The 16,451-nt window shown below is 36.8% G+C and overlaps 2 protein-coding genes across 4 annotated transcripts in view; one reads left to right on the forward strand and one right to left on the reverse strand.

Annotated features, from left to right (window-relative positions):
- Positions 1-16,451, forward strand: part of SUGCT (succinyl-CoA:glutarate-CoA transferase) — a gene marked incomplete at its 5' end in the record, with an annotated part of 675,080 nt that overhangs the window by 145,499 nt on the left and 513,130 nt on the right. The gene's annotated exons all lie outside the window — the stretch shown is intronic.
- On the reverse strand, positions 8,975-12,737 carry LOC307057905 (dolichyl-diphosphooligosaccharide--protein glycosyltransferase subunit TMEM258-like; the record flags this gene model as incomplete). Its single annotated transcript, XM_079711211.1, has 3 exons — positions 8,975-9,201; positions 10,047-10,107; positions 12,677-12,737. 3 exons carry the CDS (start codon positions 12,735-12,737, stop codon positions 8,985-8,987), a joined length of 339 nt encoding a protein of 112 aa, XP_079567337.1. The 3' UTR covers positions 8,975-8,984.

Genomic DNA, 16,451 nt, shown 5'->3' on the forward strand with positions numbered 1-16,451 from the left:
TTCACATAGCACCCTTTTGAGTTAGGTAATAACTGTGATCAGAGTTCCACATGCTGTTTTTAGAAAACCTCTTAATTTTGTTAACAAAACATTTGTAAGCAGTCTTTAATGACTAGCTGACATCACATTTAGAGTTTGGGATAAAAACATAGTTCTATTTAATGGCAGCTTTGTCAACTCATCTTTTATTTTCTGTCTTTATTTTTTAAACCTATGAAGAATTTGCTACACTTGTACCTCTTTCAGAAATGACAGGGATTATGATTGAGGAAATGGAGATTTAAATTTTTATATTAGTGGTTCTCAATCTTAGCTTCACATTGAAATCATCCAAGAAGCCTTTTAAAAAATATAAATACTCAAGTTTCATGTCCAGAAATTATTGTTTCATTGTTCTATGATGGGACTGGGCATTGAGAGTTTTCAAAAAGTTCCCCAGGTGATTCTAATGTGCAGCCAGAGAAGAAAACCATTATTTGACATCAGTGGTTTTCAAAGTGTGGTCTCTAGACTTGCTGCATCACCTGGCAACTTGTTAGAAATGTGAATTATCAGGCACCATCCCAGATCTATTGAATCAGAAACTCTGGGGATAGAGCCTAGCAATCTGTGTTTTGTGGGGGATTTACTGTGTTTTTCTTTGTTGTTGTTATGAGATAACTGTAGATTCACATGCATTTGGAAGAAATAATGCAGAGATCCAATTTCAGTATTTTTACATGCACTTATGTGTATGTCTTTAGTTCTACACAATGTTACCACATGTGTACTACCACCACAGTCAAAATACAAGAATCTGTGGTTTCCCAAGCTGCCAGGTGATTCTGATGCAGCCAAGCCTTTGGAAACATTTCTAAAATGAAACCATAAGAGCAGGAACAGATCGTTTTTTCATAAGGATTCGTCTGAGTACTCTAAGTGTGCTAACAGACCAGCAACATAGGTCTCACCTGGGAGCTTGATGGAAGTGCAGGATCTCAGATCCCATCTCACACTTAGTGAATCAGTCTTCATTGTAATAAGATCCCTAGGTAATTTGTGTGCACACTGAGCTTGAAGGATACCTAATGAATGGGTAAAAACAAAACAAAACAAACACAAACAACAACAACAAAAAACCCAAATCAGTTTTCTGAAATTGGGTTCAGATATTTATTCTTGTAGTAAATAACTCTTATAGTAAAGATAATTTCTCTTGTAGTAAAGATAAACTGAGTTTTTAAGCAAAACTGGTATCAATTTTTCTGCTTTTATATCTTAGTCATTTCAAGATACATTTTGTTAGGTTTTTTTTTTTTGATAGACTTGGATTTTTTGTTTTTGCCACATATGATATAAAATTTGAGATTTTCTATTAATTCATCTTAATGTTACAACATCTTAAGTACAAGAAATATGACAACTATCATCGGCTTCATCAATCTCAAACATGAATGTATCTGAATCCTTTTTTCCCCATCTCTTTCTTTTTTTCTGCTTCAGTCACTAACTTCTGACAAAATTGGAGATACTAGGTTTGTCTCAGGCTCCTGTTGAAGCTCTTTGGGTGTCTATCGCTATTTTCTGCTTTCATTTTTATATTTGTTTTGAGATCCTGAGAAAGAATTTTTAGAAAAAAGTGCCACACAGATGGAAAGATATACCATATTCATGGATTGGAAGAATTATTATTGTGAAAATAACAGTACTACCCAAGGCAGTCTACTGATTCAGTGAAATCCCTATCAAAATATCAATAGCATTTTTCAAAGAACTAGAACAAATAATTTAAAGATTTGTATGGAAACAAAAAAGACCCCAAATAGCCAAAATAATCTTGAGAAAGAAAACAGAGCTGGAGATATCATTCTTCCTGACTTCAGATTATATTACAAAGCTACAGTAACCAAAACAGTATGATACTGGCACAAAACCAAACACATATATCAATGGAACAGAATAGAGAGCCCAGAAATAAACCCACACGGTTATGGTCAATTAATCAAACACAGGAAGCCAGAGTATACAATGGAGAAAAGACAGTCTCTTCAATAAGTCATGCTGGAAAAACTGGAAGCTACACATGGAGGAACGAAATTAGGACCTTTTCTCACATCATATACAAAAATAAACTCAAAATAGATTAAAGACCTAAATGTAAGACTGGAAACCATAAAACTAGAAGAAAACATAGGCAGAATACTCTGAGGTAAATCGTAGCAATATTTTCTTGGATCTGTTTCCTAAGGCAAAGGAAAGAAAAGCAAAAATAAGCAAATAGGACCTAATTAAACTTAAGAGTTTTTGCACAGCAAAGGAAACCTTTGACAAAACAAAAAGACAGCCTGCTGAATGGGAGAAAAGGTTTGCAAATGATGCAACCGACAAGGGATCAATCTCTATATATAAACAGCTCATACAACTCAATATCCAAAAAATGAACAGCCCAATTGAAAAATGGACAGAAGACCTGAATAGATATTTTCTCAAAGAAAACATACAGATGGCCAACAGGCACATGAAAAAATGCTCAACATCACTAATAATCAGAGAAATACAAATCAAAACCACCAGGAGATATCACCTCACACCTGTCAGAATGGCAGACTCCAAAAAGACCACAAATAGCAAATGTTGGCAAGAATGTGGAGGAAAAGGAACCCTTGTGCACTGTTGGTAGGAAGGTAAATTGGTGCAGCCACTGTGGAAAACAGTATGGAGGTTCCTCAAAAAACTAAAAATAGAACTACTGTATGATCCAGCAATTCCACTCCTTGGTATATCTCTGAAGAAAACAAAAGCACTAATATGAACATCCCAGTGTTCAGAGCAGCAGTATTTACACTTGCTAAGATATGGAAGCAACCTAAGTATCCATCAGTAGATGAATGGATAAAGAAGACGTGGTGTATATACACACAATGGAATACTACTCAGCCATAAAAAGAGTGAAATTTTACCATTTGCAACAACATGGATGGACTTGGAGGGCATTATGCTTGGTGAAATAAGTCAGGCAGAGAAAGAAAAATACCATATGTTATCACTTATATGTGGAATCTAAGAAATGAAATAAACTGGTGAATATAACAAAATAAACCGACTCACAGATATATAAAACAAAGTAGTGGTTACCAGTGGGGAGAGGAAAGGGGGAAGGGGAGGATAGGGGTAGGAAATTAAGGTACAAAGTACTATGTATAAAATGAATAAGCTACAAGGATATATTGTACAGCACAGGGAATATAGCCAATATTTTATAATAACTATAAATGGAGTATAATCTTTAAGAATTGTGAATCACTGTGTTGTACACCTGAAACTTGTTGTAAATCAGCTATACCTCAATTAAAAAAAAAAACTTCCACTTTGTACAACCACTGGGAACACCCTTCTAGCTGCTAAATAAGATGCTGCCCCGTTCATGAATTGCCTAATAAAGCCGATTAGATCTTCAAAAAAGAAAAAAAAGAAAAAGAGCTACATTGAGGAAAATAAATAAGACCAGGCTGGGTAGCCCTATTGATAGATGTATTTCTTATTTTAGGACATTTTCCAGCTCTTTTCTGCCTTGATCCCTGTCAAAGAATAAATAAGGATATTTACAGTTTTTTCCTCTCACCCTTTCTCCATACTACATGTAAGGTGCCAGAGATTTATCAGTAAACAAGATATGATTCTGTTTCTTAAGGAGCTGACTGTCTATTGGGGATATGTAAAATCAATCACAATGTGCTGAAGGAAGTGTGAGAAGAAAACCAACAGGGGAGAGTACCCAGCTCATCCTGGGGAAAATGTTGTCAAATAGGGTTTCGTAGAGGTGCATCTATTCAAACTGAATGCAGAAGGCTGAATAAGAATGCTCTAGGCAGATTTATCAATCAGAGGGTCAGCAGAAGACAAATTCAGCTGTGATAGTTCAAATGGATAGTTCATACAACAGTGAGGCAGAGGGCAAAGAACAGATAAAGAAGTAGGAAAAGAGGGAGACTATTATCTCTCCATAGGGCCAAAGGGACAAGAAGGAAGTAGAGTTCTTGGAGGCCAATGAGAGCTGAAACTGCAGAAGAGGCACTGCCTGGTTGACACTGTAGTCGTGGAGACAGCTGGCTACTTCCAGAGGTACAGTGCCTAAGCTATGAGGGAACTGCAAAGAAATTCTGTGAACTCTTTCTCTTCCCATTGGTGCCTCCCATTGGCTAAACCTAATGAAAAGTCAGCTGGCAAGGGAACTGGGACTGCAGCCCATTGGGTCAGTGTCCAGAACACTGAGCAGGGCAGAGCAGGCTGAGAAAGGATGGAGGTTGAAGGTAAAGTAAAATAACCAGGAGATAAGGGACAAATGTTAATTTCAGGGAGAAGGAATATGATGTACTGACGCACAGAAACGTAAAAGATGATTGGCAACTCTGGGGAATGACAAGGAGCGCAGGAGGCAGAAATGGGAAAGGAGAGTAGAAGCAGGAGATTTATCCAGAAGCAGGCTGGATAAATATTAATAAATAGCTAAGACTTTTGGGGACAGGCACTTTGTTAAATACATAATTTACTCCATTCAATCCTCACGTGGTTAGGAAGTTGGCCATGCCACATAGGAGTTATGACTCTTGTCCACAAATGTAATTTTTTTTTTTTTACATTAACTCAGATTTGGCTCTGAACCTTTATCCCATCTTGGTAAATTGTATTTCAGCCATTATTTTGGTGCCTGCCTTCTCCTTTGAGTTGCATATAAATCCAGGAGATGAGCATGGTGCTCACATAAATGGGGAGGACCCTAATTTTCAGGCCACCAGGTTCTGCTTACCTTCTCTTTGTTACTTGGAATCCCTGGATTTTCAACCATGAGTGGGACCCCGGAGTCTTTGTGGAGGCTGTGAGCCCCATTGAACCTTAGTAGGTTCTTTCTTCATCATTCCTAAAGTCATAATCTGTGTCGGAATCTTTTGGTAAGAGTCTTAGGAGGTATATTGTCTCTTGTTCCTCTTTTAGTCAAGGTTATACTTAGAGTTTTTAATTTATATCAGTTATAATCTGTGACCATTTTTTATTTTTATACTTTTGTAACCTATTCTACTTTTGGAAAATATAAACAGTTACTGCTCCTTGGAGATTGCGGGGTGCTTTACCACTAACTCTCCTGAGCAAGGGTTGGCCAACTTTTTTGGTAAAAGGCAGATTTAGGCTTTGGAGGTCAAGAGGTGAAGTTGAAGATGCTATGTAAGTACTTCTACGATATGAGAAAAAAATTTCAACAAGATTTTGATTGATTAAAATAATACTAATTGAGAACAGTTGTTTTGGTAGTACAGATTTGCGAATGAGAAAAGTAGAATTATTTTTGAGGGGGATAACATTTCACTTAATTGGGGTGCAAAGGTATTGTTCCCTGTCATCAGAATTGATTGCAAATGTTTATCGCTTAATGCTGACCTGTAATAAGAATTTACATATTTCATCTTTGAAAATGTCTTTTCACACAGTAAGGTGTTGCCGAATAGTGCTATCAATCCACAAGCTTCTGATTTTAATTGAGCATATTCATTGCCTGGAAGGCATTTATAGGATTTATTAGATTTTTTTCTCCTGATGTTTTCCTTTTACATGTCATTATATTGCAGATTAATCACTTAGAATGGAAAGTTAGGTGGAAGCTCCTTAATTGCACAGTTAAAAGGATTTTGAAATATGGAAATTTCCTTTGCACTTGCATCGAAGTCTGAAAAACATTGCTGTAGTTTGAGCTCACAAAATATATCTGCTGTAAATTTGTGTGGGAATGAAATCTCACTATTTTTTTTAACCTTTGCCATCATGGGAAATATGTAAAGTAGCCCAACCTTACTTTTGATTCAAACAACATTAGTTTTTATTGAAATGACTTAACATTAATTGTCATTGAAATGACTTTACTGTTATAAAAATTTGGCATGTATGTGCTGTTTTGCCTTGTAATTTTAGGTAGAATTCATTGAAAAAGATTATCAAGTCCACAGGAAAAGCTAATTTCCGAAGCTATTCAGTGGTCAATGGTAGTGGTTGGGGGTTGGGTTGTTTTTTTTTTTTTAAATTCAGAAAAGACTCATTCCTGACCCTGAGCTTAAAAAAATCACAGTAAAACTTTATACTGTTAAGCCATAGAATTGCTGTGTGGTAGAATGAGTCAGGCTGTTCAGCTTCTGTTTCTGAGAAAACTTCATAGGACTAACAATGGTTAAGCTCACAGAGCAGATGAAGGTTACTATTAACACTATTGGTTTAATGTCACATGAGAGGTTCAAATATTTTCCTCAGTGAATAACCTCCGTGAATTTCTGATGAATAATACAGTGAATAACCATAGACTTTAACCCTACATCTTTACAAGCTCTGTAACTTTGTCCAGCCAAGTCTTTTTTTGCTCCACACATAATTTTTACCACCCTAAGTTGTAACACATCTTAGCAGATTCCACTTAAGTTGTATTGAATTATTGTTTTTTTTTCAATCCATGTGACTATTCTTGTTTGTAGCTGTTTTGTGCAGCCTTTCATGTAGGCTAATTCTTCAGTCACTTCAAAATTGGCATTGGCTCCTGGTATAAAGAACAACTGAGCAGTATCCATGACATCTGTCATCTCACCAAAGCCAAGGGAAACCTCTCAAAATAATTTGTCTCATTTTTAAATTGACTATATTGATATTGCTCCCAGTGTCTTCAACTCTTTGAACAACTGTTCTTACCAAGACTAAACAAGTTTATTTTCTCTGGACCCATTGCTTCAGCTGCTGCAATCAAACATGACTTAATTAAGTTACCATTGGTAAATGTCCTTCCTTGCTTGGCTAACAAGTGAACCACCTACAAACTCACTTTGGTTGCAGTCTCATTGTTATTTATTTATTTATTTTTTACTTCTGTGAAGAAATTCTGCTGTGATGAAATAGTCTGTTTTGACTTTGTAATATTTCCTGCCCACTGGATTTTCTGTGAGTTGGGAATACTGTGATGAGTGCTTAATCTGGCATATATTGTATTCTTTTAGTACAGATAGAGTGTCATTGAATAATAAAGTGCTTTGTCATCTAATTCAGTAACAGCATGGTCCATCTTCCAGTGTGTGCTGAAAGTATGGCACACTTCTCCTCTTGTTTTGGTATGATGGGTATGCACTGGTAATAAAAAAAAATTATGGTAAGGTAATACACATGACATTTGAAATGCTGTTAAGTTATAACTGCATCACTGTGATTCATAGTACAACAAGTAGGTGTGCAAAGCAGTGAGAGTGAAAGAGCCACATGTGGCCTCTATCACAACCAATAAACTTTTTTAATTTTATTTTTTATTTTTTTATTGAAGTATAGTTGATTTACAATGTTGTGTGAATTTCTGGTGTACAACAAAGTGATTCATATATATATGTATATATATATATTCTTTTTCATTATGGTTTATTACAAGTTATTGAATATAGTTCCCTCTGCTATACAGTAGGACCTTGTTGTTCACATATAGTAGTTTGTATATAGTAGCTTGTATCTGTTAATCCCAAACCCCTAATTTATCCTTCTCCCACCCCCTTTCCCCGTTGGTAACCATAAATTTGTTTTCTATGTCTGTGAGTGTGTTTCTGTTTTGTAAATAAGTTCATTTGTATCATATTTTAGATTTCACATATAAGTGATATCATATATTTGTCTTTCTCTGTGTGACTGACTTCACTTAGTATGACAATCTGTAGGTCCATCCATGTTGCTGCAAATGGCATTATTTCATTCTTTTTCATGGCAGTATTCCATTATATATATACCACATCTTCTCTATCCATTCATCTGTCAATGGACATTTAGACAACAACTAAACTTTTGTAGTGCAAAAGCAGACATAGATGTAATCAGATGATCATGTTCTAATAAAACTATGTACACTGAAATTTGAATTTCATATAATTTTCATCTATTATGAAATATTTTTCTTTTGATTTTTAAAAACCATGTAGATATATAAAGATAATTCTTCTCTGTGGTCCTATGAAAATGGACAGCAGGCTGGATTTGGCCTTCAGGCCATTGTTTGCTGACTCTTGCTACTGACAATCGTTGATCTATGATAATTAGTAAAATCTCAGAGACACGGAAAAATACAGATGTCTAGGTCTTGCCTTAGGACTTGGCATACAAAGTTAGGAAACCCTGGCTATCTTGTTTACCATTAAATCCCCACCACATAGATGCTCAGTAAGTATTTTTTTGAGTAAGTAGAAGACAATTTCTGGCATATAATAAGCCTATAAAGGTCTATTGGATGAATGAATGATTTACTGTATATCTTACACAATATATGGGATCCTAAAGATAGTGAGATTAAAATGAATTGTTTAATCTTAGAGCCATTAAAATAGAGAGAGGCTAGTCCCGAGGAGCATGTAGTATTTAGTAGCTGGGAATCATTTTGGCCAGGTTACTAATTTATGTAATAATAACTGGAGAGCTAATATTATTTTGCTTAATTAAGGTGTGAGGGAGGTGTAGCAAATAAAACAATCTGCAGGCTATTTCAATAAGTTTCTTTACAGTTGGATTTTATAATTAAATTCCTTTAAAAAGTTATGTGGAGAAAATGAAAGAATTTTCAACAAGACAAGGTTTTCAAGCCAAAGAAGCTAGTAGCTAATTGCATTTTTCAGGAGGGTGAACTCAGTATATTTTAGCTATTTTAATATGCTAGACTATTTAACCAAAGACCCCCCCTCCCCAATTAATATGGACTTTCAGGAATCTGGTTTGCCTCTAAGATATGGTAAATGTGGGACATATGATTGTTAACCAGAGGTACATTTTATACTACATTTTCAAACTCATTTACATTGCACTCAAAGAACTCAGTAAGCTTTTTTTTTTTTTTTTTGGTCACACATCTGCCTTTATTGTGAGTGGCAGGTGGGACACTTCCAGCATAGTAAAATAAATGATTTACAAAAGCAGGGATTCAGTGAAGCCGCCTGGTTGGGACCTTTGGGAGCTCATACATAGATGCCGACCCAGAGCAGCGGGAAGAGGACTCCAAAGCCCATGAAGAGTGAGGCCACCGAAGATATGAGGAGCTTTTTGTAGATATCCCAAGTGTATTTGGTGGAGGTGACCTCATAAACTAAGAACCAGGTGGTGAAGAACATGCCAGTGGCCAACAGCACCACGGTCAGATGGGGGAAGACAGCCGGGTTCACTGGGCTGGTGTATCTGCTCAGTTGCCTCAAACTCTATTTTGCTGGGCACAAGGTCCTCAGTGAGCTTTCAAGCATCCTCTCTGGCATGGGGCTATGTTCCATGGATACACACCGATTTATCAACTTGGAGGTGTTTCTCACCCCAGCAGCCTTAACTTTGTGTTCTGTCACTTACTAGAGCAAGATTGGACATGACATGGCAATATTAAGTACAAGTTTCATGTTCGGTTTATGTTTCTGCTATAAGGGTGGGATACTGGCTAACACATCCTAACCATATTGTTGGAGTCTAGGTGCTTACACTTCGCAAGCCTTGGTTTCTTCCACTGAGAAGCTGTAAAATGATCTACTTCAGAAGAGCTTGATTGTGGAGATTAAATGAGACAATATGTGTCAGCTGCTGAGCACAGTGCTTACAGAATGGTAATGGTAGCTGTTATTTATATTAAATGACAGATTTCATACTGTAATGTTTCTTAATTTAAGATGACTAGGTGACTGTTGACACTGCATAATACAAGCTTATTATGGACAGAGTGAACAGTAACTACTTACAAATGTTGGATGAATGAACTCCAGCCTTTTTTTTTACATCTTTATTGGAGTATAATTGCTTTACAGTGTTGCGTTAGTTTCTGCTGCACCTAGGGGCAGAACTCCAGCCTTTTAATATCCACAGGATAACGCATGGCTCTGCTGTGCATGTGTGAGCAAGACTTCTTTTTAACAACTATTTTTCTTGAATCCTAACGTTGCTTGGAGAGGGTAAATGCAGATTTCACTAATGAGATTTGCGAGGACTACAATGGCTATTATTCATTCATTCATTGTTTATTTCAACAAATACTGAGCACTTACAGCGCGCCAAGCATGGGCAGCCATGAAGAATAAGACATTGCCTCTGCTTCTGAGGCGCTCACTTGTAGCGGGGGAGACAGTCAAGTTAGTGACTGATGCGGTAACAGAGTAATTGCATGGTGACATGGCCATGAGTGGAGGGGGCACCTAACCTGGCTTTGGGAGACTAGAGAAGATTTCCCTGAAGAAAGAAATCTCTGCTGAAGCGAGGTGAAGGAGTGATGAGGGGATGGTTCTAGCAGCAGCAGGAGCAGTGAAGGCATCTGGAGAGGTTTCTAAGGACCTTGGAAACCATGTCATGAAATGCAGACACTATCCTAAGGGTGGAAGGAGCCTCTGAAAGGTTTTAAGTACACAAAAAACATTTGTGTTTAGAAATATTATTTTGGTAGTAGTGCAGAGCAAGTAAAGACTGTGGGCAAGGAGACCAGTTCAGAGGGTGTTGTGGTACCCCAGGCAACAGAACACAGTGGCCATGGGGATGGAGAGAAAGCAAACAGATTCATGATCTATTAAAGGTTTAGAATTATATTACTTGGCCAATAACTGAGGGTGAGGATGTGAAAGATGGAGGATTAAATCCTGATTCCCAAGTCTTTTACTTTAGTTGCTGGTCATTTGGTGAGAGGAAGAGCAGGTTTTGTCTGGGGACATGGGAAAATGATGAATTCTTTTGCAGGCATATTGATTTCTTTTAGTGCCTATGGGACCTCTGAATTGAGACCCCCACCCCCACCCCCCGCCGCCAGATGTCTGCAGTTTTGGAAAGGCATGTTAGCACGTGTTCCATTTCCCAGGAGGGAGTCTAATCAGTTTTTTGGGATACGAAAAAAGTACAGGTTCTTCACCCCTCAAAAAAGAGAGAAAATTAGAAAAGTCTAGAAACAAATAACTTAAACTTCAACATATCTTAAAATTGTGTGTCGATTAAAAAAATGAAATTTTATTCTGTGGTTTAGTGGTTGTTTTATTTTGAATGACCAAGGTGGTGGGAACTAGAGATACAGATTTGTAAGTTATTGGAATAAAGATGATAATTAAAATGACTGAGTGGATGAGATTATTGGGGGGGGATGAGGAGCAGGGGTTTTCTTTCCTGACTGCACATTGGAATCACTTGGAGAACTTAAAAAAAAAAAATCCTGATGCCTAAGAACTACCCCCAGAAATTCTGACTGAACTGCTCTAGGATGACCTGGGGCAATGTTTGCGAAACACTGGCCTAGAGTGAGAAGAGATCCCAGTAAAGAATATGGAGGACCACGACATTTAAGGATCAGGCCAGAGAGGAAAGTTAAGAGAGCTGGGCTGCCATGGAGTTCAAGGAAACACTACCCTTCAGGAGCATCAGTTGTAGCTGCATCATATATGCTTGATTCAGAGAGTTGAGAAGTTCAAGAACCAACCAACCAGCCAACCAAACAATCATCATAGTTCTCCAAAGTGTCCATCACTACCAACTAAAGTGTTCCTCCTGGGATGTATAAGGATGAAGATGACTGCTATGGTTAAAGATTCTGGCACTAAGTCTGCATGCCAGAGAAGGGAGATTGGGAAAGGAATTCATGTATGTATCTGCTCTCTCTGTCTTTCTCCATATATACATACATTTATCTTTCTCTATTATAGTATAGCAGCTGTAGTATAATAGTATAGTATAAGACTTCCCTGGTGGCAGAGTGGTTAAGAATCAGCCTGCCAATGCAGGGGACACGGATTCGAGCTCTGGTCTGGGAAGATCCCACATGCCGTGGAGCAACTAAGCCCGTGCGCCACAACTACTGAGTACTGAAGCCCACGCACTTAGAGTCTGTGCTCCACAACAAGGGAAGCCACTGCAGTGAGAAGCCCGCACACTGCAATGAAGAGTAACCCCCGCTCATCACAACTAGAGAAAGCCCGTGTGCAGCAACAAAGACCCAACACAGCCAATATAAATAAATTAATTAATTAAAAAAGAAAAAGAAACTCTCAAAAAAAAATAGTATAGTATATATAGCTGTTAGTGTTAACAATGATCACATCCAACATAGGAGAAAAGTTGAAAGTAGAAACTTAAGTCTGGAAGCAACAATGTAGTTTTTAAAAATTGAGATGTGATTCATATGCCATAAAATTCATTTTTTAAAAATGAATTTTAAAACGTACAATTCAGTGGTTTTTAGTATATTCATAAGGTTGTACAACTATCACTACTATCTAATTCCAGAAAACAAATGTAATTTTGACCTATGTGATGGGATTAGAATGTGCTCTTAGTCATTTTATTTGTAAAATATAACTTAGTCTAATAGTATATGAAAACAGTTCCAGTTTTAAAAAATAAAAAGCAAAAATGCAAAGAAACCCCTCTATTAAAACAACTCTGGCACTGAGATATTTATTAACTCACTAAACAACACCAAAAAACAAACAAACAAACAAAAAACCCACTCACTAAATAGCACCAAAAAACCCCCCACTCTTATTAAAAAAATGTTACTTTACTTCCAGGTGATAGAACCAGCATCATTTGCCATTAATAGTAGGTAAGAGTAAAAATAAATGTAAATTATTAATGTAAATTTTTAAGTGAGGCAAAGATATTTCTCCTTAATACCTCTTAAATTTCTCCTTTTACGTCCACTTACCTCCATCACTGCTGCCCACACTCTCGTCCATCATCTCTCTTTCTTGTCTCCCTGCTTCCATTCTTGCATCACAAGGATTAAAGAGCTAACCCTTAACTTGGCTTTCCTGTCTTGCATGACCTGTCTTTCCTTCCTAGCCCATCGTCATCTCCCACCGTTCTCTTCCTTCTTTACTGCACTCCAGGTAAATTGCCTCTTTCGCTTCCTCAGATGAGTCACTCCCCTTTCAGCCCCTAAGCCTTTGTTCGTGCCATTTTTTCCATCTCCCTGGAATACTCTCTGCTGCCTCTCTTCACCTGGTAAACTCCTACTTAGCCTTCAGATTTTATCTCTAATGTCAATTTCTCAGGAAGTCTTCCCTGACCGCACTTCCATGCTTCTTGCTCTTCCCTGATGAGTCCAATATCCCATTGTAAAACTTTAGTCTAAATGGTTTGTGTTTATTTTTGTGATTATTTGTTTGATGTTCATGATCTGTCTCAATAGATTATAAATTCAGTAAGAGCAAGGGCTGGGTCTGTTTTGCTTGTTCTTGTACCCCCAGATATAGCACAGAGTCTGGTACACAGGGGGCTCTCAGTACATATTTTCTTGAAAAAAATAAATGAATGAGTAAATGAATGGATCCATTGTCCTTGATTGGTTGTATTCTGAGCTCCGTATTCTTTCTTGTTTTATCCTGACTGGAATGTTTATCTTATACTGAGGTCGATATGATGATTGCACAGAGTTATCATCTTTTGTCTGTAGTTGCCTCAAGTTCAGACTTTCTCTTCACCAGCCACATATCTATAGCTGAAGCTAGTATCAATTCTAATTTACCACTATTCAGAACTAGGCAACCACAGAATGGAAGGAAGTCTATTTTCCCAACTTGGCTCGTTTTCAAAATCATCTGGAGACCTTTGCAAAATGCAGATTCCTGGGTTTTAGGCTTACTGAATTAGAACTTTTGGTTGGAGCCTGGGTGTCTACTTTTTTTTTTTGCGGTACGCGGGCCTCTCACTCTTGTGACCTCTCCCGTTGCGGAGCACAGGCTCTGGACGCGCAGGCTCAGCGGCCGTGGCTCACGAGCCCAGCCGCTCCACGGCATGTGGGATCTTCCCGGACTGGGACACGAACCTGTGTCCCCTGCATCGGCAGGCGGACTCTCAACCACTGCGCCACCAGGGAAGCCCGGGTGTCTACTTTTAATAAGTTCTCCAGGTAGTTCATATTCAGTGACACTAGCACTGCACTGCAGAGTGGTATTTGAGAACCACTGCACACACACAAAGTGGAGATACATGTAAATGTTAACTGTGGTAATCTCAGTTTTAAGATTTGGGATAATTTTCGTTTTTCTTCTTTTTGCTTCTTGGTGTTTTTCTAAATATTTCTACAATTTAAGCATATTACTTTTTAATAAGAAAATATATTTTTATGAAGCACCTCAGCTATAACTTGCATTCATGCAAAAATGTGAGCACTCTATGCTTTAAACTAACAATAACAAGCTTGGTGTTAATTTATCGAGCACCTATGGTATGTTAAACACTTCATCTTAATGAGCTCTCAGTAACATTGTGCACGATTTATTATTATTATTATTATTTTACAGGGGGATAAACTGATGCTCAGAGAAGTTATATGACTTGCTCAGAGACATGTAACAAATGGCACAGAGCTAGGTAGTCCCGACTCAAAAGACCATGAACATTTCTTTTATGCTAATTCTTTTCACTATTATGAACATGTAGAAAAAAATACCAGAAAAGAAGATTCCATTTGACCATTTGACCAGTCCTCAGCTGTGACTTATCCAGTTTGCATTCTCTCTCTCTCTTTTTGTTACTTGAACAAGGTTTATTGCTGCAAATCATAACTGCTCAGTACATGTTGATTGGTTACTTTCAGTGACTGCGGAAGTTGAATACAGTACAGGATGAGACAGGAACTCTTTTTTATGCTTTGCATTCAGTGCTTTGTTTGATTTGTTATTTGGATTTCTTCTACAGCTGGTGAGCACACAGTAAATGGTGACGCCAGGTGAGTGTAGAGTTGGAAAGGTTTTTTACTGCACAAAAGAAAATCAGTAATGAATTTTAAGGAATGCAGCTGTGGAGTCAGATGAAGGCAAAGCATGATTTCCTATGCACTTCAACTTCCTAAAAGTTATTAAAAAATAGAGAAAATGAATTAATTATATTTTGTTTACTCCTGCTAAATGAGCAGGTTTGGGAACTTGCCAAAATATTGCACATTGTTTGAAAATATTACAAAGAAATCTCAACTATGCACCAGAGATTCGTTAAATTTAATATTTTTAGAAGATGTTTTCAGTCATTAAAGACTGTTGATATTGTTTCCTTAGTATTTTAATTGTCACTGCTCAGAGATAACACTCAACATTGTGCTGATATTTGAAAAGATTATTTTTAAAAGTCCATTTCATTTCCTGAGGTATAGAAGGAAGAGAATCTTCTGATTTTCTTCTCTCTAATTTAAAAATCATGTTTACAGGAAATCCTTCATAATTGTTTTAAGTAAACAGGAAACAATTATTTGCTTGGGGGTGTGTATATATGTGTGTTAAAAATAGTATAACTTAAGGAGTACAATGTGCTTTGTTTTTTTAATATCAAGATTACACAACACATCCTTCAAATGAGACCTAAGTTTGTGTGTATGTTTTTGATGTGGTCTTACTGGCTTGAGGTTTTTATTTCAAGTTTTGTTTGGGGGTTTTATTTTTCTGAGGCTCTTCCTGTTGTCTTACAAGTCCAGTAATGAAATAAGAGTTGAAGAGCTGACAGATTCACACAGAGACAGTCTTTGTAACATCATCTGTCAGGTGTCTCTCTTTCTTATTAGTTATCTGGAATTTTGAAGACCGATTGAGGCCATTACAAAATGTACTGCACATCTTAGACCCTACATCTTTGATGAATTTATGTTCACAAAGCACTTTGCAATTGATGAGTAAAACTGGCTGTTGAAATATACTGAATGATTCACTCTTTTTGTATTTTTCTCTTATTTTCACACTAAATGCATTACTCTGATTTTTAAAATTGTGCCATGACTGGTCTTAAGCACTTTTTTCCTTTGAGCTCTTTATACATTATTTACCATTTGAATAGGGATATCCTTCAGAGTTTTGCTTCCTCTGATTTTCCTGGTACATATATATTTCTCAGCTGGAAAACACCATTCAAATGTTATTTTAATTCTTAATAGAATTAATTTTTTAAGTCAATGGAAAAATCTGTAAAATTAATTCAGACAAATAAACCATACATCTATATAAACCTTTAAAGAGAAACCTAAAGATCACAGAGAATGCTAAGAGAACAGATTATCCCATGAAAAACTCTTATTTACAGGAAAAGTTAATATATGTCTGAAACACAGGGACAGATGTGACTATGAGGACCAGGTACATTCTTGATCAAATAACTGCAAAGTTTAATGCAAGTAACCTAGATATACTGTGCCCAAGAATTCATAATCTCAAATTCATATTGATTTTTCATAAAAGAAGTCATAGCATAAATATATATATACAGAGGGTTATTAGTTTGCAAGAGCCAGCTCTAAGAATCAAGATTTATACTGTGTATAAAAAACATATCATGTGGTTTAATTGTATGTCATAGCAATAATTATTACTAAACAATTTCAGAGAATTCGTAGGTGAAAACTACTACCAGTGAAGTCCAAAGGAGTAAAACTATGATAGTATAAATTCCTAGATGATGGGATTTAAAGTTAAATTAGGAAGCTACATTTTTTT

The sequence above is a fragment of the Hyperoodon ampullatus genome, assembly GCF_949752795.1.
Source record: "Hyperoodon ampullatus genome assembly, chromosome: 9".
NCBI classification, from domain to species: domain Eukaryota; kingdom Metazoa; phylum Chordata; class Mammalia; order Artiodactyla; family Ziphiidae; genus Hyperoodon; species Hyperoodon ampullatus.